A 19,972-nucleotide genomic window follows, 5' to 3' on the forward strand; every position below is an offset into this window, starting at 1 on the left:
GTTTTATTAGTATTTCATGTTTGGAAAACATGGCCATTAAAGTAAGCTCTGACTGCATAAAAGTACACACTCAGAGATAACAAAAGTCCCTTCCCACATACACCTTTACCAACCTACTCCTGGGTGACAATCCCAAAAGACAATATGAAGCATAAAACCCAGAATAAACAGAGTGAATAAATTATTTCCTACCTTCATCTCCTCTTCCATTTCAGAGAGTTTCCGCTCCAGAGCTCGCTTCTCCTGTTTACAAAGATTCACAACAAAGATTCAGAATAAAAACTTACAGTACATTTAAAGAAAAATGAGCCTTGTACTTCTGTAGGAGCATTCACTGAAAAGCACCTCAAAGCCACACACAGGTTACAACCAGGAGCTGATCAGACGGGACAGGGCAGCTGGTAACCCAGCAGGTGATACGTGCTGGGCCCGTCTCAGCAGATCCTGAGCTCTCTTCATACCCCTTCAATGAAACTATTCCCCCACCTTTAGTGACTCCCAGTTGTCAGGGCTTCCTGATGTAACGTGATTCTGAGCTCTGTGGGTGAAGCCACGGATTTAACTGCACCCCGCTAAAGCAGGCAATGAGAAAATTCACCAAGCCCGTCAAATGAGAAACAGTGAGCAGGGAAATGTGCCTGGAAATCCTGCTTCTCCCAGATTAATTTAGCGTTTCAAAGCTGTAAAGCTGACTGCTTTCAGTGTGTTTTGGAAAGCGACAATTACACAGGCGGGCTCTGCCACGTGACTCCTGGTGGTGCCCTCAGTGGGCACTAGAGAGAAAGATCTGGCCTCCATCAATGGCTTTTTCAACCCGAGGGGGCACAAACCGCCCCAGGAAAGCGCACTGAGCGGGGGGAAATGACAAATGTGGGTCAGGAGCAGGCTTTACACTCTCCTTTGCCCTCTGCAAAGAAACGTAAGGCCAGGAGAGTGAGGAAAACACAGCTTTTGAGTGTGGCTGTGGATGATCAGTTCTGCGTCACTTTTCGTCCACAGCACACTTCCTCCAGGGATTCGTCAGTGCAAGATGTGTAAGCTGTCTTGGAAACAGTTAATGCCATCTTCACTGAGAACAGCTGGATGCTTTTTTTCTCTCTAACTCTCAGAAACCTGTGTTTATGGCTGCCGTGATCCTAATTCAACAAAAGCAATGGAAGACATTGCCCCAACTCGGAAGCACGGGTGGGAGATGGGACTCATGGTGTGAGCTCCCTCTGGCTGGGGAGATCTGCTCAGGGCAAGTGCTCTGACCACCACCACACTTTTTTTTTTCCAAAAGAAAAGCTCCACCCATGCCATGGCTTCCCCCAGCAGTTATGTTCCGATGACATGTTTGATAACCCCACTCAGCCTGCTTTAAGCAGGCCTAGAAATCAGGCCCACAATGGTCACTGCTTTGAGAATCTCAGTCTCGGGGTTCAGACCGGTGCAGATGCTGAGCTGAGCTTATACAGCAGTGCCGTGGCCATCAGCTCAGCTTCAGCAGCCTCGGTAACTTCAAAAGTCAAAGCCAGGCACCTGCATCGGTCAGTGTCTCACACACTAGTGCTGAGGGCTGATGTGCTCTGCCTAACTCTATCCAACGTGGGGATCCTGAACGTCACCTCCTCCAGACTAAATCTGGCAAATCCTGGGAAGTGTTTACACATAAATAATTAAGGTCTTTTATGGTAGGAATTGAATTTAAACACATGGTTCAACCATTCAGCAAAGCTCCTAAAAAGTCAGGAGATGAAACACTTTAGGAGGAAACTCCACTGCAGGTGACCCTCCAACGTGCAAGTGGACATTACTGAGAAACTGGAGCCAGGCTCCAGCTTTAATTAACCAGAGGTGTGTGGTGGGAGAATGAGTGGTAATGGCCATCAGCTGAAGCAGGGGAGGTTCTGTCTAGATATAAGGAAAAAAAAAATCATTATGAGGATAGTTAAGAACTGGAAGAAGGGGCTGCAGCTGTGGAAACTCAACACTCAGAGGTCTTCCTGAAATGATGGGACAAAGCCCTGACTAACCTAGTTGGCTCTGCTGGGATGCACTACAGATCTCCTTGGGTCCCTTCTGATCTCACCGAAGCTATGGTCACTTAAGGCAGAGTTTTAGCCAGACACTGCCAGTTCAGCTTAGCTTATTGCAGTGAACTGACTGTTCAATTAAGAGGAAGGAGCATTCAGACACTCAGATTTCAAGTATAATGGCAAGGCAGACATCCAGCTAGTGTTTTGCCTTGTTCCCCTCACCACCCCAAAACAGTCTTTATTCATAACAATCGAGAATATTTTAAAGCATAATGGACCACCAGTCTCTTAGCACAATACAGTCCAATTCATTGGTCTGCAGCTTCTTGTAACAAAAGAAAGAAATCAGAACTAAGCTGATTTGCAAAGAGAGCAGAAAAGTCTCAGACACTGAAAAGGTCAGAACACAATTATCACTGTGCACTACTCCACAAGGCAGAAATATAACTTATCTTTTAATTAACACTTTCCTTCAAGAAATTACTACGCCTTGCAGAGCAACACCAGGCAAAGACTGCGAGTCAGAAGAAAGCAGAGACACATACCCTTTTCTCCATCTCCAGCATGCTGGACCGGTCAGAAGTTTTCTCCTGTTTCTGCTATGTAAATTAAAAATAGAAAGCTATTAAACTTGGAGGCATTCACAGGATGCTGCACAAAGGCCTAGATAGCCTACAGATGCACTTGCCTCGAGAAGAAGCAGTCTTTACAGAATCACTCACACTTATTTCTGTGAAAAATAACAGTCTCCTCTGTAGCACCTTCCCTCCCAAGAGCTAAATCCTTTCCCACACTGGAACATGCACTGTCATGGGCCGGTGCTCAGTCCCTCCAGTCTAGGAGCTGGTTTTTGCCTTACCTGGGCTGCTTTTTCCAACTTTGATTTGATGTCGGCCAACTCAAGCTGGGCTTCTTGCAGTTTTGACTTGAGCTTTTGATTTTCAGACAGGGCGCTTTCGTACAACTGAAAGATGAAACAAAAGCTTTCAATTAACCAGGCTGCTCTTCGGCTGCCACACAGAGCCAGTTCTGCCGCGCCACTCCAAGCAGACACGTGTCCTCAGCACCGAGCAGAGGCAGCTGTGGGGTTTGCTTCGCTCCCCCATGTCAGGATACTAGAAGAAGGGCAAACAGAACTAGTTTGGATACTTTACTGGTGTTTTCATAATTTGTATGAAATAAGAAAACAGCTGTATAATTTTGCAGGGTGTTTAAACACAGGGAAGAGGCAAAGAAAATGAATGTTTTTAATTTAGGTAAACCACCAAGCATGATAAAGTGCTAAGTTATATGTGGTGGATGTATCTGAACCTGTGATTCTGTTGTGCTCCCCAACACAACACACCCTAGTTGCTCTTGTGTGCTTTTAGTTTGAAGAGGAGAAAGGAGGACAATTTTAGACTACTCCAAAATGGATTTTTTCCCTTCACGTCCTTCAAACAAGCAGAATTTCCATCCCTCTAAGAGGACGAGCTGGGCATACTGCCTGCCTCTTCTGGCCAGACGTGTTTGTGAAGAGTGGGGTGCTGCTTACTGGGCAGGGCTTTTCAGAAACATAGTAATACCAGAATTAAGCTCATCTTAATCTGTTTACTTTTCATATGGTTTTTGCATTGCTAGTAGATGAGCACGGCAGTCTGTATTACTGCCTTTCAAGGATTATGTTGAAAGTTTCAGAGATTATAGAAAAAATAATTCTGGAACGTTGTACCAGAAAAAATAATTCTGTGGGGATGCGCATGCTTGAGCCACACTGGCATGCTCCACAGTATCTTTTCTTGCTCCTTTCAAATCCCTCCCAGCATTTCTCCAGCCTGACTCCTCAGTCCCCCTCCACCAGATATCTGACTGCACAAGGGATCCTTTCACCCCTTGTCCTTTTTCAACCCTCAGAAGGGCTGGTGCATTTGAAAAAGGCTGGTGTGATTTCCAAAAGCAATGGAAACAGAGAAAATAAGCTCTCTTTTTCTTTCCAGAGACTCTCAGTGCAGGTTTCTGCAGCAACAGGCAGCTTCTACAGTGTGTGCAGCGACAATAACATATTTTAAAAATCCTACTTTTTTATAGTCTCTGTTACTCTCCTCTTCTGCTCTGCTGCTGAGGGCAGCTAACCGGTTCTCCCTCCGGGTGTAGGCACTGGAGCGGCTGGAGGCACGATCGCTGTAGGAGGAGTCACTGGTGGTAGGGTTTGTAGCTGCTTCCAACCTAAAACACGATGAAGATCTAGCACCGTGGAGCCGTTCTTACTTTGGGACAGCCACTATGAGCCCAACCGGTTGGGATTCAAGGCCACGGCAGACCCAGCTGAGCACAGGCGCTGGGATGGCTGAGAGCACCCTCCACCCCACCGCAGGGCTTCGCTGCTGAAGGCCACGCAGCCACCACTGCTTCAAAACTGGAAAAAAACCAGTGGGTCTCAGCCCAAACCCCAAAGGGGCAGTAACTTCTCAGGGACCTCTCATCTTCATGGTGGGAATGGGCTCCATTTTTAATAGGGCACAGAGGGTTTTCTTCTCTGCAAAGTAGAGATCATTTAAATCATTTGGGGAGCAAAGGGTGAAAGCAAACTGGCCCAACAGTTGAGCTAAGGTGAGAACCAACTGGCCAGTATCAGCTTCAGCTTATGCTGTTGATCTGAAGCACAGGGAATCCCCAAAGCCATACAGAAATATGCTGTCAATAAATATTAAATAGAAAAAAATGCCAAAAAATAGAGTTCTTACCTGGAAAGTCTTTCATGCTGAAGGAAAAAAAAAAAAAAAAGAAAGAAAAAGGGAATTAATAATGAGGAGAATTAAAGGTTCAGTTCAAGAACCTCAGAGCTACCATGCAGCAGCAATTCCCTACCTCTGATGCCAGCACCTAGCTCACAAGCTAAACAGCATTATTTCCCATGCTCAAAGTGGGAATCACTGATCCCTGCCTGAATCTTTTCAACTGCTTCAGCTTCTCTGAAGCATTTCAGATTTCATTTCTTTTGCTAACCTCAAAACTACTGAACCTTGTTCTTCAAATCCTAGTTTCCAGAATTGAAATATATTCCTTTGAACCAAAACTAATCTGTTGTTTCCCTTTTTGAATCAAGTTATTCCTCCTGACTTTGATCACTGTCCTATGCATGATGTGGGTGAGAGGGATTAATGGCCCATGATATGCAGAGCTCGCTGTGTATTTATGTTGAACTTCAGGAAATCACAAAGGGTGATTTTTCTCCTTGGGCATGTACCTCCCCCATGAGGAAAAGCTTCACCGTGGCAAGATGATACAGAGCAGAAGCTGCACGAGGAAAGGAAAGGAACCTTACATCAGCCAAAAGGGTGGACATGTTGGTTGAAGTGTGTATTAGGTTCTCTTTTGCCCATCAACATCCAAATCACCCCTGTGTCACCCTCAACGCTGCCTTTGCTGCAGCCCACAGTTGCAGGAATCCAATGGTAATGGCATAGGTGTCCTTCAGCACACAGCACACTGACCCGCCACCTCCTCCTCTGCAAGGTTTCTTTTTGGCAGGCGTTTACTCAAATTCAAGGTGCAGTTGAACTCTTTTTCAATCCCCTGAACTGGAAATTAAGCCCAATATTCCCCTGCTAGTTTCATTAGCAGCATCATTTCTCTGAGTGAGCACAAACCACCTGCAGGCACTACCAGTTATTTCCCTAGATCCTTTTTAATAAGCGCAAGAATCAACACAAGGAGCAGGACATTACAGAGAAGACGAGGGGTCAGGGTTTTACTGCCCAGACATGCTTGTGTTGGAGTTTGCACTGCCTGGACACACCACTAAATCCAGTGCTAAACACCTTGCTGGGTGGCAGATTTGCTCCTGTTTGGCACCCAGAGGACGCCTCTGATTACTGGGCAGGTATCTTGGGAGCTCACACACCATGGGCAGCTGAATTAATTTACATTACATGGAGAAGGAGGGTAGACAAGCAACCCTGCCATCTCTCTGCTCAAAGCCAGAGGACTAGAGGGGCAAGTCCCAGAGCAGCACGGACTGTGCCCAGCCTGCCTGCAATGCTGCCCTCTGCTCGCTGGGATGCAGGGACCCGGCTGTGCATTATGTATACCTAGTTACGACGTTTTTTTATTCATCCTGCCCTAATGTGACCCTCACCTTGAATCCTGATTCAAGACAGGAGCTTCCCCAAGGAATCTGCAATCCCTGCTCACTCTGCAGTACAGCCCTCTGATGCGAGACGTGGCAATTTGACCAGTAAACAAGAAACAAACTGAAGAAACCCGGCACATTTGAAGCCTTGCAGACAGACAACACATTCAGCTGAAGCTGCTAAATACAAAGCTCAAAAGGACAAGTAAATGCTGCTATTAATTAGTGTGTTCTCCCGTGAGCTGTGCCTGCAGGGCCACCCTCAGCCGGGCTCCCGAGCAGGTCTGGGTGCCAGCCCCACACTGTAGGGATGGTCACCAAAGCTCCAGGAGCCCATCCCGGTGCTGGCATGGGTCCTGGGCCATGCAGCGGGTCCAGCCCCATATTATTTTATTTGCTCTAATCCCCTCTCCATGTGAAAAGCTTTCTTTGCATCATACAGGTGAGAAACCACCCAAGGGAGATGGCAGACGGCTCTCCACCATAGCTAAGCCCCGCTGCACATCCACAAGCGATGCTGGATGCTGTCTGGGAAGCCTCTCACAGGGCCAAACGCCCGGTAGCTGCCTGCTGTTGCCACAGGGACATCTGCCCACTTGCCCAAACAGCCGTGGCTTGGGCCACTCTCCATAAGAAGCTGAAAGCCAGTAAGTTGGGAAGCAGTTTCCACATGGCTGGCCTCTGGCGTGGGTCTATCATTAGAAAGATTTCCCGTTTTCAGCTGCAGACGTGCTGGCTGATGTCTCCACTGTCTTTTGTTAGCAGAGCTTTTGATATTTGCCCCTTAAAACCCTCACAGCTGCCTGACAGCTCCCTTTTAATTTTGGTCCAGTGACCCAACCTCTCCTGTTTGAGCGGGAGAGCTGAATTAGAAGTGATTAACAAGCCTCTTGTTGAAAGTTATTTGTGCACTTCATGCTAATCCCCTTCAGTGACGACTTTTCTTACAATGACAAACGGCTGGGCAAGTAATCCACTTGATATCAAGCTTGCATTTATTTCAACAAACACACCTGCTAATATATTTGAACAGTGCTGAGAAAGTCCACACGCGGCTGGCTGGGCAAGGCAATGTGGAAACCAAGCAGTAAAACCTGAGCAGGTCCCCAAGCCAGCCTGTGCACTTGCAGCAGGAGGGAAAAATCATTTTTGCCTTTTTTTTTTTTTTCCTCCCCCACCAAGAAAACTAATAATTTCCATAGGCAGAGAAAGCAGTGTGTGCTTCTGCAAAGGAAGGGTGGCGTAAGAAAGGAATCACTTCAAACACAGCTGCTGGGAACAGCAAAGGGGAAAAAAACCCACCAGGTTTATTGTATTTAAAACCTTCCTGTGATGGATACTGAGATGAATTGTTTCAGACTGCAATTGTCTCTGTCTCTGAAGAGAAGCAAAGTACCAGATGAGACGGGAGGACCCGCATCATTCCTGCCACTGCTGCCAACAGCAGAGCAGAGCAATCCTGCAGAGACCTGTGGCCACCCCCAGCACACAGCAGCTCCAGGCCTTCTCCAGCCAAAATCTGGATATTTCTTAATGCTCAGTGATTTCTCCTCCTGTGACTTTATCTCCCTTTAGGCTCATTTAAAGCACATCTCTGCCATAAAAGGACTCCAATGTCTTGCAGAAACAGCACGGAACTACAGGAAATCTTTGTGTTCGCAGCTGTTGGGAAAGCCAGTGTCTTTCTCTCACCCTGCAATTTTTGGGTGCCACTCTCCATGTTGTTTCAATTAAAAGTGGTATTTTTGAGACAAAGATGATTAAGTTTCAGAGGAACTGGATAAAGGCTGAGGTCTGGAAAGCAGAACCCAAACGAGATGCTAGAGCAGCTGCTGGAAGTGTCCCTGCCATAGTGAAAGCTGCAGAACAGTTTCCAGCAGCAGATCCTTCTTCCACTTGCTGCTACCTTCAAGGAAGGAGGGAAGATTTATTTATTTTGTTTTAAATCAATACTTCCCTGAATTTTGTGCAAAGGCCAGTGTTAGTGCTGATAGTTCAAAGAGCAGCTTATTCAGGTGGGCTTTTTTTTGTTGGTTTGTTTTTTTAAACAATGATGGAGGAGGGAAAAAAAAATCCTGAATGAAAAAAAAAGTTCCACTTTGCAGCTTCAAGAAAAGGCTCCAACTGAAAGAGGTGACATGGAAAGCAGCAGTTCTTAGCACAAAGAGAGGCTGTGAAGCCCAAAGTGAGTTAAAATGACTAAAATCTCACACTCCCGGGAGGCGGCTGTGCCACGCAGCATGAGCCCTACATGCAGCCACTGGACTAGGCGCTTCACAGCCATCCCTGCTACTTGCTCACAGACAAACATTTTCAGAGGCCACTGGGGTATCACATCGGAGACGTATTTTCAGTAGAAAACAGCTTCTTTCCAGCTCAGTCCCTGCTCTGCGTTTGGCCACAGCACCCCTGGAAACCCTTGCCACGTGCTTCCAGCTGCACCCCCACCGTCGGCTCAGCACCCACCTCTCCTCCACTCACTGCCCCTTAAGACAACCACAAAATATTCACTTAAACTTCTGCAGCATTAGCTGGCTCACTGCACTGCATATGTAAGTAAGGAAGAGGGTTGTATCTGCTCGGAGATGCCATCCCAGAGCTGGAAGCTCTGAGGGCAGCATCAGAAGGTGAAGGACAAAACTCTTCCTCCATTTCTGGAAAGAGAAGTTGGGGGTAAACAGAGGGAAACAAGAGCTGAGGCACCAAACGTGCACTTATTGACTAAGCTGGTGCAAGAAAGGGTTTTCCCTTCCTGATTTTTTCTTGAATGAATACTGTGTGATCTGCTAAGGTTAAGAAGAGGATGCTGAGAAACTGCTGTTTCCACTGTACGAATGCACTGGGTTTTTTTTCTTCCCCTGGCAAATTTGGAACAGCACTGTCAGTTTTGCCCAGACTCCATTTCCCTTGGGATGAAAAGTTTGACTAGAAACATTAACAGCTAGGGAAGCATCGGGTTGTGAAATTATCCTTCCTGCAATCTAAACAGGGTCATATTGCTGCAGGGTTTGGGGCGGGGGGAGGAGGACCCCAGGGAAAAGCGAGGCGCTGGAAGCGGCTGTCCTGATTCAGAAACCAGCACGGCAGCCAGCGCTGAGCCGAGACCCTGGCACTCCTGCTAAAGAGCACCGAGACACCCAAGGGGATGACTTTTAAAGGAAAACTTAAAAGTACAGAGCACTTGCAGGCGTGCTTGCAAGTTTATGGCAATCCTCAGCTCTCAGACCTGAGAGATTGCACCATCTTTCCTCCCGTCCATCTCCCGATGGGCAGCACATTCAGGGGGTGCTGGGGGGGGGGTGGAGGACAGCAAAGGGGTTCAGCTGGTTTTACCAGTCCTCCCAGACAGGCTCAGAGATGATCCAACCCAGGGGGGCTGGCAAAGCACAGGACATCCGAGATGGGACCAGAGAAAAAGCGCGAAGAGCATCATACTGGACTGATCTTCCCTGCGCAAGCCGCGTTCTTCTGGGCCCCCCAGTTCTCACCACGCTGACGTTGGTCAGTCCCAAGGAAAAGGCCCAGCTAGGTACTGGCCATGGCTTTAATCTCCCAGACCGCCGGGATGCTGCACAGCACCAGCAACGCCCAGCGGGTTTGATTTTAGGAATGTGCTCGGACGGTGGAGGGCAGGAGCCTTCCCTTAAAAACTCAGAAACTTTTACAGCTGTTAGGAGTTCAGTAAAGTATAATTAAAACCAAATTCCTCCTGGAAGGTTTAGATAAAATGCAGCCCTGAAATGCAATGCCAAAAAGGGGATCGGTCACTGCTCTTGCCAAGTCAGAAATTGGCCTAATTGCTTCCAATTGCATTCTTCTGCGGCTGGGATCTGACCCAGGAAAGGCAGAAAAAGTCTACTATTTACATTGTTAAAAAAAAAGAAAAAAAATAGATGCTTTGAGAACATTTTATGCTTCTTTATCTCCAACTGGCCAACCTCAGGAAAATGTGCACTATTTTAAGATAGTTCTCAAGGAATTTATTTTGGTGTGTTTGTCTCAGAGATCCTGATCAACAATTACGATTAAATAACCACCATTTAATAAGATCCTGGAGCACAGCTCCAGCCCTGCCGTCCTCCCTTTTCTTGATCAAGAGGGGAAGTTTTAGGAACCTCTTGAATTTTATTCTTGTGTTGGCAAATATCCTCCTGGTGAATCCTGTTTGGTTTAGAAATTCAGCATAAAATAAAGCCAGCTGCTTTTGGAGCCAGTTATTTCCCTCTTATACGCAAAAGCCACAACATTTCTGCAGATATGTAGCTCTGCTGCTCCTACACCTCTGTAGGTTTATGTGTTTGGCTGCACGGATGCAGGGCAGCTGTAAAAAGGACAACCTCTCCCGTGTGTTGTGTTGCTGCAGGCAGAAGTCTTCTCAGAGCCAGCACAGCAAGAGCTGAGCTGGAAGGAGGAGAAGTGATGAGGAAGGCTGCCTGGTACACCTCAGACCCATCCCCATCGGGTACAACTCAGATCGGTGCTTCCCTCAAGCCGCATTTGTCTTTCAAGTCAGGTACGGTTGGGGTCAAGTTTAGTTTTCCAGTGGGTGCAGAATAATTAGGAGGTTTGGTTGAACTCTGCTTTTGATACAGTTTTTTGAGGTCACTGCCTCCCTCAGAAAGCTGCTCTGCTGACCCGAGAGCTGTGGTTAGCTCCAGCGTCCCATTAGCTCCAGCTGACGTGATGAATAGTGCTGCCTTCCAACTCAAGTTTGCATTTGTGCAAATGCAAGGATTACAAAATCCCATTGATATGATTAATAATCCAGCGTAGCCAAACCACCTCCATATAACCTCCAACTCCCAAAAGCCTGATGCAAAATATGTTTTCGCAAACTATAAATCAATAAACTTTGCTTAATAAAAACTGCTGTTACTGAAGCATAATATTAAAAGGTTCTCCAACATGAAATAGTGGCTTTGGCAGCTGGCTGCAACAGATCTCATCATTTTCAGTACGGCTAGCACGGATTTAATCAGAAACAAATACATATGGCTGTAATGGACTGATGACTGCATCTCCTGCCATCCCAAACCCAGCTCTGCAGTCGGACGCTGGTCTGTGCGATCGCCCGCCTGTGCCTCAGTTCCCTGCGCCTCTCACGTGGCCCATCGGCTTTGCAGCAGCTGCAGTTTATTATCGCTGTCTCCTGGGGATAAAACTCGCCATGTAAAACGTCAAGCTGGATTGTATTTTAATTTAGTAAAGGCCACAATTCAGAAACCCGGGTTTGTTGCTCTTATTTTTTTCATTCTTTTCTAAGGGATCAAATTTTATTGGTGAAAAATTTAATTTTGCAAAGCAATCTGATCTTAGACAAAACTCTCCAGACATGAGGAAATAAAAGCTGAATGGCCAAGTGACACAAGAAGAGAAGATTTCTGCTCCTAAACACCACAGGTCTGCAGGCAATGACATCTTCCTTGCCCCTGCAAACACTTTTTCAGGTGTTACGATCAGGTATTTAAATACCTGTTTGGTCACTAGCCAGGATTCAAGCTGCCTAAAGCCAACCGGCCAACTTTTCAGTGTGGAGCATGTTCCAAAATCTGGTGAACACTCCTCCAGCCTGCAGCCACCTGGCATCCCTGGGGCAGCTGCTATGCCACAGGGAGCGCTGGCATGGAAAAGCAACGAGGGCTGGTTTAGCTAGGCTGACCCGTCTGCATCACCCCAAGCATCTTGTGCTTTTTGAATTAAACCAGTTTATACCTTCTCCCTCCCTCCCCGTCATTTGTTTCAGTCTAAAACAGCTCCAGACCAGCTGCCAGTCAGTGATGTGAACCCAGAGCTACTCTTATCTATTTGAAGACCTCTGCTCCAAAGATCTTACTTCTACTGAACTGCAATAACCACCTCAGCAATTTGGGATCATTAAAAAGAATTTGCAATTCATTGTAAAAAACCCCCAAAACAACAAAAAACCCCAAACCAACAACAATTAGCAATTCTCCAAGGTCCACATGTTTTTCTTTGACCACCAGTTGCAGCTCCAGTGCATGAGGCAACATCTCCACTGGTGCAAGTCTCCAAGCAGGAGACACATCTGTCAGGAACAGCGTACGTACAGCTGCTGGTGCCCTGGGAAAACGGATGGATTGAGCTCCGAGTCTCTTCTAGCCCTGTTTTCTATGGCTTTGTATTCATTTGATGAAAAACAAAACTATAACGGGCTCCTGCAACTGCAGTAAACACTGCTCTCCAGTTCAGCAGTTTGAAGTGGTTTGCTGCCTACAGAGTTTCCAGCCGCTCTCCCTGTCGCTTCCTGTGGCCGCTTGTTCCCATCCCACAGCACCTCCCCGTCTCAGTTGTGCCAACATGCTTGGTTTTGTGGCCGTACCATGAGCTGACCCAAATTATAGATATCCTCTTTCTCCTTCTCCCTTCACCCCTTTTACAGTCCAGGCTGATGCCCTGGTCTGGTGCAACCTCAGGATGTCCTCTGACCTTCTGGCCTCCCCGTCCCGCCAAGCAAAAGCTGAGCTCTCACACGTGATTGCGCTCTGGCTGCTCAACCAGCTTCTTCAAAGGCACCCAGCACTGACCAGGTGGTAGAGGGCCAAAACGGGAGTTTTAAATGAGGTTGTAGTGTTACATCGTGTGCTTCTTCCTGAATCATCCATGACCATTCAGACCCTTTAATAGTTAACAGAATCTGCTACGGCTTTGGCTTGGATCAATTCGCTCTGTTCCTCAGAAGGGAAGCGAGCTGAAGAAGTTGAGCTGCAGGGACACAAGGCACTTACCCCACGGGTCAGAGCACGTGCCCTGACCCATTTTATTTATACATCCACATGTAGCCAGCGACAGGAGAGGAGACTGGCTACTGACTCACAGCAGGGAACATCTAACGGGTGGTGGCCTAAGAATGACCAGAAGTTCCCGATACGCTTCCAGATACAGACATTTACAGACGAAACTTCAAAAAAACCAGAGATCAAACAACCCAGAAGGATTTCCTCTGATACCCATCTAAGGACCATGACACTTGAGAAATAACCAGTGATAAACAAATCAAGGTGCTGAAGAACACAGACAGGTTAATTGCCTTAAAGTTCAAGCTTCAGTATCCCCCATCTTTTGTTGGCTAATGGGAAAGGAGGTAACCATTGCTGCAAATACTACGTACCTAGTCAGCAATCCAGAAATTAGATAGAAAATGTCATGAGACAACTTATTTGACCCCATTTCAATTTATGCAGCATCATTTTTATCACGACTAGAATGCGTCCAAGCCACTAAATGGAAACCCAGGAAGATAAAGTTTTCTGGAGAAATGTTTTCATAACAGCCTTCATTCTCTAACGCCGCTGCAGCGGCAGCACAGCAAGCCAAATGATTCATACAGGTCTAGCTAATGTGAGAATGAACCTGTTACCATGAATACCCAAAACAGGATAAAACTTGTTGCAAAAGCACTCACGGAGTGAAAACTGACTGTCAGACACATTTATATGCAAAACTCTACGAAGGCTGCAATCTGATCAGGCATTTCTACCAACCTCTCAGCGCTCCCGGACATCTCTCTCAGATTAAAAGTAGTCTAGTTTGGTTGCATTACCAGACCTCTAAGGTTTTATACCATTATTTATGTATTAATATCCAAACCATGCTGGTTTTATTTGCATGCCAAACATCTGCAGCTCAAAAGGGGAATGTTTTTGTGCATTAGCTTTTTTCCCTTTAAGATTTGCTTTGGATTCTACACGTACATGTCCACATCAAAATCGCACCCAGATTAGAAGCATTTGCTGCCATGGTAATCACTGCTTAGAGCAACTGCGGGCTTGATTTGGGGGCTGGCTAGCAGAGACGGCAATTTGGAAACAGTTGCTTTTTACGCTCAAGTATTACTATTAAGTGACTCAGTGAAAACACATGGCCCATAGAAGGTGATGCTCTTGCATCCCACATACCACTGAGTGCAGCTCCTTCAGACGTTCCAATGAAAGGCAGAATAAAATCAATCCGTACAGACCACTGAGTATACTTAAAATTTATTGCTGAGGCCTTACTGTCAAAAATTTGGCTGGAAAGCTCAAGTAATAAGTAGTGAAGGTGGCTTAATGAGGGAGTGATCCAACACCAGAGGGAAAAAGCCTTGTAGTGAAACTGTGAATATGGCCAGAACAACAAGAATTATGTCGAGCCTCTCAAGAAGCGAGTAACAACCGTCAAGCGATGGCAGCCAGAAGGATGCAGCCACTACTGAACGAACAGCACACACGCACGCTGACAACGGTTTTAAGTTTTGATGGTCTTTTTTTACAGCAAAAAATATGGGATGACGAGACAAGAAGGAGCAGTCTGTAAAAGAAAGGAAAGTTGGCTGACAAAGAGGTGGGAAACAACTGAAGAGCTGCAATTACTATCTGCGCAGTAAGTCGGGAGTGTGCATGTTCCTCAGCTTTCATCTTCCTATCTGATATCCCATGGAGAAGCACAAGGGTTATGAAGTACCATAACGAACAGATGGAGGAGCCTAAACACAAACTACAGGGTATTTCCTATGAAAAACACCCAACTGGCCCAGCGTAAATAGAATTAAAAAAAAAAATTCAGTCCTTGCTTTCACCCTCATCCTTCCAATCCTGCCATTTATTTGCTTCCCTATGCATGATAAGTTTTATACCATGGGTTGCCTATTACACCCTTGGAACTGACTATGTGAATATTTTTCTGAGAAAGAGAAATGTTGAGCTAAAACAGTGCAATGAAAAGGTACCTACTGCCACAAAAAAGCTTTTGCCAAATAACAGGACAATCTCAATTGGTTTCAAAGGGATTTGAGTTTCCACTTTCTACCAACATCCTCATTAAAGCAACTGAAAAGGTGGAGTTAGCAACGTTTACCCTGAGTGATTTAACAGGATTTACTTGGCTATTTCTGTACCAGTGACTATAATTCTGGGATGTTCTGTTGTGACACAAGAAATTAAGTATTTTAGCTTGCAGAGGTTCAGGGGCAATAGGACTGCGCTGACCTTGCACGTGGAGGTGGTCACACACCAACACCCTGCTCTCACCAGAATCTCCTCTGCCTGCCTTTTGCTCTCACACCCTGTTCAAGGCTATTGCCTTTCTTAGGACTCCCACGAGTTCACCGAAAAGTGCTCGCCCTGCTCAGCTGTGCATCTGGGGGGGATCCCATCAATTAAAGCTGGAAAAAACCCACACGCAGTATTATGGTAACACCTCAGGAGGAGCATTACAAGCAGCAGGGCAAGTGCAGCAGGGAATGCCAGAGGAAACTGCCTTGAGAATGACATTCAAAGGCAGCTGTTTGGCACCGATACCTTCGTAAGTAAAACCTCCTTTGCTTTGTCTGGTTCTCTCAGAGGTTTTTTCCATGTCTGTACCACGCATGAGGCTCCCTGCCTGCTCATGTGTTTTCGCACCCCTGCTCAGCTGGGAACATTTAGACTCCACAGGTCTGCTGGTATCAGTCCAGACAGGATGGAAAGATAAAAGACTCAAAGATATCACATTCCTACCTGTTTTGTTAAGGCTGGTGGCACCCTGCGGCAAGGCCTGCTGTTACCGTGGGCATGGGGGAGTGGGTGGGGGGGAATACACACATGGGACAAATCCATAGAAAACCCCACTCTGTTATTTCTCTTGCTCATGGCAGAATTACGTTGTCTTGGAGAAAGAGTTAACTCGGATATACTTTGTTTTAGCCTGCTGTCAATCCTTCCCTAATTAGCCTTCTAAGGCACGGGCTATCTTCTATAACCCAGACGGCACCAGGATTGCTTCCTGCACTGACTCGTGAGTTGATGCTGCTGCACTCCCGGTCTGGTTTCCCCCACATCGACGCTCTGGAGCCACCACTGGCGTTACCATTACTACTGCAAGAACCGTCAAGATTTCCATCCTTGCATGTTTGCTTTCCCCAAACTCCCACTGCCAGGAGAAGCTGAGGGAAGCTCTTCCCCAGGACCTCCCATTCCCACTTGGCACCTTTCTGTACCCCCCCCTGCCGAGAGCTCCCACCACTTTCTCCAACACTCATGGGGCCCCCCAAGAGCCTGAAATCCCATCATGGCTACTGAGAGAAAACCAGCACCCCCTGTTAGTTTGCATCAAAGCAGGTAGGCATGCACCACAAACTCAGCAGTCACGGCTCTTGCGAGATGTTTGTCACTTGTTTATATGCCTAGATGCATCAGGGGTGGAAAATGAGTCAGTCTATGTATGCCAAACATGACTGATCTTAAAAAACCTGGGTTTTGGAAGAAATTAAAACATTTTCAGCCTTATTCTACGAGTAAGAGCACATCTGAAAGGTTCACCACCTGCTATTAAGCTGGTTATCAATACTGCGGCGATTTACTGAGGAATGGGAAAGCACAGCTGTAAAAACTGATGACAAGGAAGTCCATCTAAGCACCCAGGGGATAGTTTGAGATTATCTAAAACCTCCTCAGAGGTACCCTAACTGCAGACAGGAAGAAAGCACAGACTCCTGCTCCCAGGTTAAACAGTTAACAGCCTGGGGGCAACCAGCAGCCATGAAAGCCATCAGTTCCCAAGGTCAGGGACTGCTCCATTAACACCATGGCAGTGGGTTAAAACCCTTTTTTACATATTTCAGGCAACGCTCTTTCCAGACCAAGATCTGCCACTTCACAAGGAGCAGACAATGCATATCTGATTTGAGCAAACACCACTGCTCAGATTAATTTAATGCTTACATCTAAAATTAGCCTGCCTTTTTAAAACTAATTCCTCCAGGCTTTGACTCTGGCATGATAATATTTCTTGACGGCGAAGAGACTGCACGTATAACGATATGGATTCGGAGAGTTTCGTGATAGCCCTTCACACAACTCCACAACTATTAGCAATACTGTTACAAAACATTCCCAACTTTCAAACACTTTGGTAGATGGGTACACCGGCTCTGGTTTAGGGAGGACTAGTTAACTACCTTGACTTGCCTCCTGCTACAGGTAGGTTTCTTAATTTTTTGTTGTTGTTGAAATTATTAAACCATACCACAGGTCAGCACAGCCCCAAGGGTGAAAGCTGGATAGCAAACCTTATTTCACCAGCAATAGCAAAGCCTTTATGGAAAGGGCGCAGTTTAACAAGCTGGTCAGGTTTTGCCTCATTTCATGGGTGAGGTTTTCATCCAGCAATAGCCTACCAGGAGAGCGATGTGTCTGTGAGAAGCAGGATAGGGGGGAAACTACCATCACAGCAACTCCCTAAGCCATTAACGCAAATAATCCCAGTGCAAGAGCTCTGGCAGCTTGCTTAAAACCTGTTGCTGCAGAGGCACCTTCCCAAGTTTCATTTAAACCATCCTCTTTCCAAAGCAAACCACAGCCCCAGGTCTCCAAGGGTAAGACAACAAACCACCACTGGTCTCTGCTCAGAGCACGTGCCCAGCTCCATGTAATACAGAAAGGAAAAAGCTGCTTACTCTGAGTGTCTTTGCGATCGGGGAAGGAGAGGACGGGGGAGAATCTGACTGAGCCTTCCTGCTGCGAGTATATTCTTTACTCCTGGTGTACAAGGATGACATGGCCTCGTGGGTTGGGTGTCTTTGAGAAGCAATACAAGTCTTGCTCTCCTGTCGCTCTACAGCGCTGGGCAGGTCCTTCTTCCAAGGTCAGAACAAACTAATTAAACTATTCACAGCTCTGGTAATTAAACCCTGCTGTTTAGGGTGTATAATTTTAGGCATTAATCTGCTGCAGGGAGAGCTGAGGCTCCACAATGTTTCTTGTCCAAGAAGAAGAAGAGAAAGTGTCAAGGACTTGCTGTGCTCCAGCGCCGGGCGTTGCTCTGTGCCAGCCTCACCAGCCGGGCCCCGTCCCGACTTCTCCACAAAAGGACATATCCCCTCATCCAGAGCGTGTGCCTCAGGACCAGAGTGATCTCCCCCCAAAACTGCAGGAGGCAAAAACTCCTGGCTCAAGAGAGAACTGGGAAACCGGCTCAGTTGATCTAGACACGAAGCTTTTGCCAAAGAAAGAAAAGAAAACCTAAACCTGTTTTACTCCGGAGCACTGCTGCGAGCTCTCTGCCGTCACTGCGCAGAGCTGCATGCTTTAAGTGAAACGCGAAAGCATAAATCAGGAACAAACGCTGGTTTGGAAAGGGGCAGTCCAGATGAAGTTGTGTTTTGTTCCATCCTCCTCCTCCTCCTCCTCCCGGGCGCCGTTACCCACGCGCAGGCTTCTCCCGTCCCTCCCGCCGCTGCCTTCTGACATTCCAGATCCTGACTCGCTCCGTGAGGAATGCTGGAGGGCAGCCAGCAGCAGCGATTCACTTTCAGCTTGGGATTTGGGCTGCCACTTGTAGGGAAAAAAGGCAAAAAAAGAAAAAGAAGGGCGGGGGGGAAGGAAAGAAAACAACTTACAAGCTCCCAAGGCCTGGTGGGCTGTGAGCGGGAGGTCAGAGGCAAATCGATGGCACTTTGCAAAGCTTAAATTCCAGCACGCGTTTTGCGGCTGTGACAAAGGGAGATATTTTAAAGGACACAGAGTAGTTCATACCATTAAAGGGAGGACACACTCATGCAGCACAACAGGATTTTTGTTCTTTGCTCATAAGCCTGTTTTGAGCTGCAAGGTGACGCGGAGCTTGTGCAATGTACGCTCATTCAAACGAGTGTTTGGGATTGAGGAGGAGGGGAGCGGAGCCTGGAAGAAAAGAAAAAGGGTGGGGAGAGCATGTACCTCTCGACAAACTCCTAGCTAGCTCTGTGCTGAGCCGTGCTGCTGCACAAGCGAGCTCACTGGAAAGCCACGCTCTGCAGTGTCTCAGAAATGGCAAGACTGTTCACTGCAAAGGCAAGTGGATGTCCCTCATGTCCCATATAAATAAGCCCACGGGATGTTCACTTGAAAAATGCCCTCAAACACACAGTGGGTGTGCTGATTAAATAGCTCTCGTACACTAAGCAGTCTTGAAACCTAAGGTTGCAAATCTACGTTTCTCTTTGCTGGAAAGGCATCAGCCCAGGTATCTGCACTGGTCCAGTTCCAGTAAGGCAGTGTTAATGCACCAGCACCACACCGAAGGATGTGTCCTCATGTGGACTCATTCACATCCACCCTAACCAGCTACTGACCAAGTCGTTGGGTGCCTGGAGTTCACCTATCTGCAGTGCACGTTCTGCTCCAGCTCCACAGGCTGCTTTATCATCAATTTCCTAGCAAGTGCAGAAGAATATCTATATAAAAATATTTTAAGAGTATTACCACACTTATACATCTTTCTGCTGATCTGAAATATTGCCCCTTTTTTGCACACTGCTTGGCAACCATGTAATTTTACTGACGCATTGTTGGAAAAGGGTGCTCGGAATAGAAGCTGCATGAATTTCTCCTGCCATGCAGGATCTTCACTATCCAGGGGCAACGCAGCAACGCTGTCCGACCGTGGAGAGAGGGAAACAGGGCTGCCAGATTGTCCTTCTCTAAGTCACTTCGAGATCAGGTTTCTACTTGATACCTCATCATGAGGAAGGAGAGGACTCATTATTTCACTGACTGCAGGGGGCGGGGGGGGAAGATGTTTGGAAAGGTCTAATTCTGCCTGGCAATATTTCTGCATTCCCTTTTAAAGGTATGAAAATTAAGTCCAGACACACAAGAAGGTAGTGACAGGCACCCCGCTGCTCAAGGAGACTGTGGCAGGACCTTGATCTTTCCAGCCTCCATCTGTTGCACTCATCACCCCCACCCTCCACCTCTCCCAACAGTCTGGAGTCCGACTCTGCCGTACAGCGACAACAAAGTAATTCAGACATTTTAAATGCATATTTATAGCACTTGCACACACGGGTGATCCTTTCGCACTAGTCTCAGTTTCTGGGGTTTCAAAA

At 46.9% G+C, this 19,972-nt stretch overlaps 1 protein-coding gene across 8 annotated transcripts in view; it reads right to left on the minus strand.

Annotated features, from left to right (window-relative positions):
- The window catches only part of PPP1R12B (protein phosphatase 1 regulatory subunit 12B), a 127,429-nt gene that overhangs the window by 12,884 nt on the left and 94,573 nt on the right, over positions 1-19,972 (minus strand). For 7 of the 8 annotated variants that reach the window (XM_074849964.1, XM_074849960.1, XM_074849961.1 and 4 more), the window contains 5 exons: positions 4,742-4,758; positions 4,076-4,223; positions 2,878-2,982; positions 2,564-2,617; positions 193-243 (listed from right to left, as the gene is read on the minus strand). In XM_074849964.1, coding sequence (XP_074706065.1) covers positions 193-243; positions 2,564-2,617; positions 2,878-2,982; positions 4,076-4,223; positions 4,742-4,758 — 375 coding nt within the window. Of the gene's footprint in view, positions 1-192; positions 244-2,563; positions 2,618-2,877; positions 2,983-4,075; positions 4,224-4,741; positions 4,759-17,560; positions 18,142-19,972 lie in introns of those variants that run through there. The other variant, XM_074849966.1, reaches the window with a different exon arrangement.

The sequence above is a fragment of the Strix aluco genome, chromosome 25 (assembly GCF_031877795.1).
Source record: "Strix aluco isolate bStrAlu1 chromosome 25, bStrAlu1.hap1, whole genome shotgun sequence".
In the NCBI taxonomy this organism is placed as follows: Eukaryota; Metazoa; Chordata; class Aves; order Strigiformes; family Strigidae; genus Strix; species Strix aluco.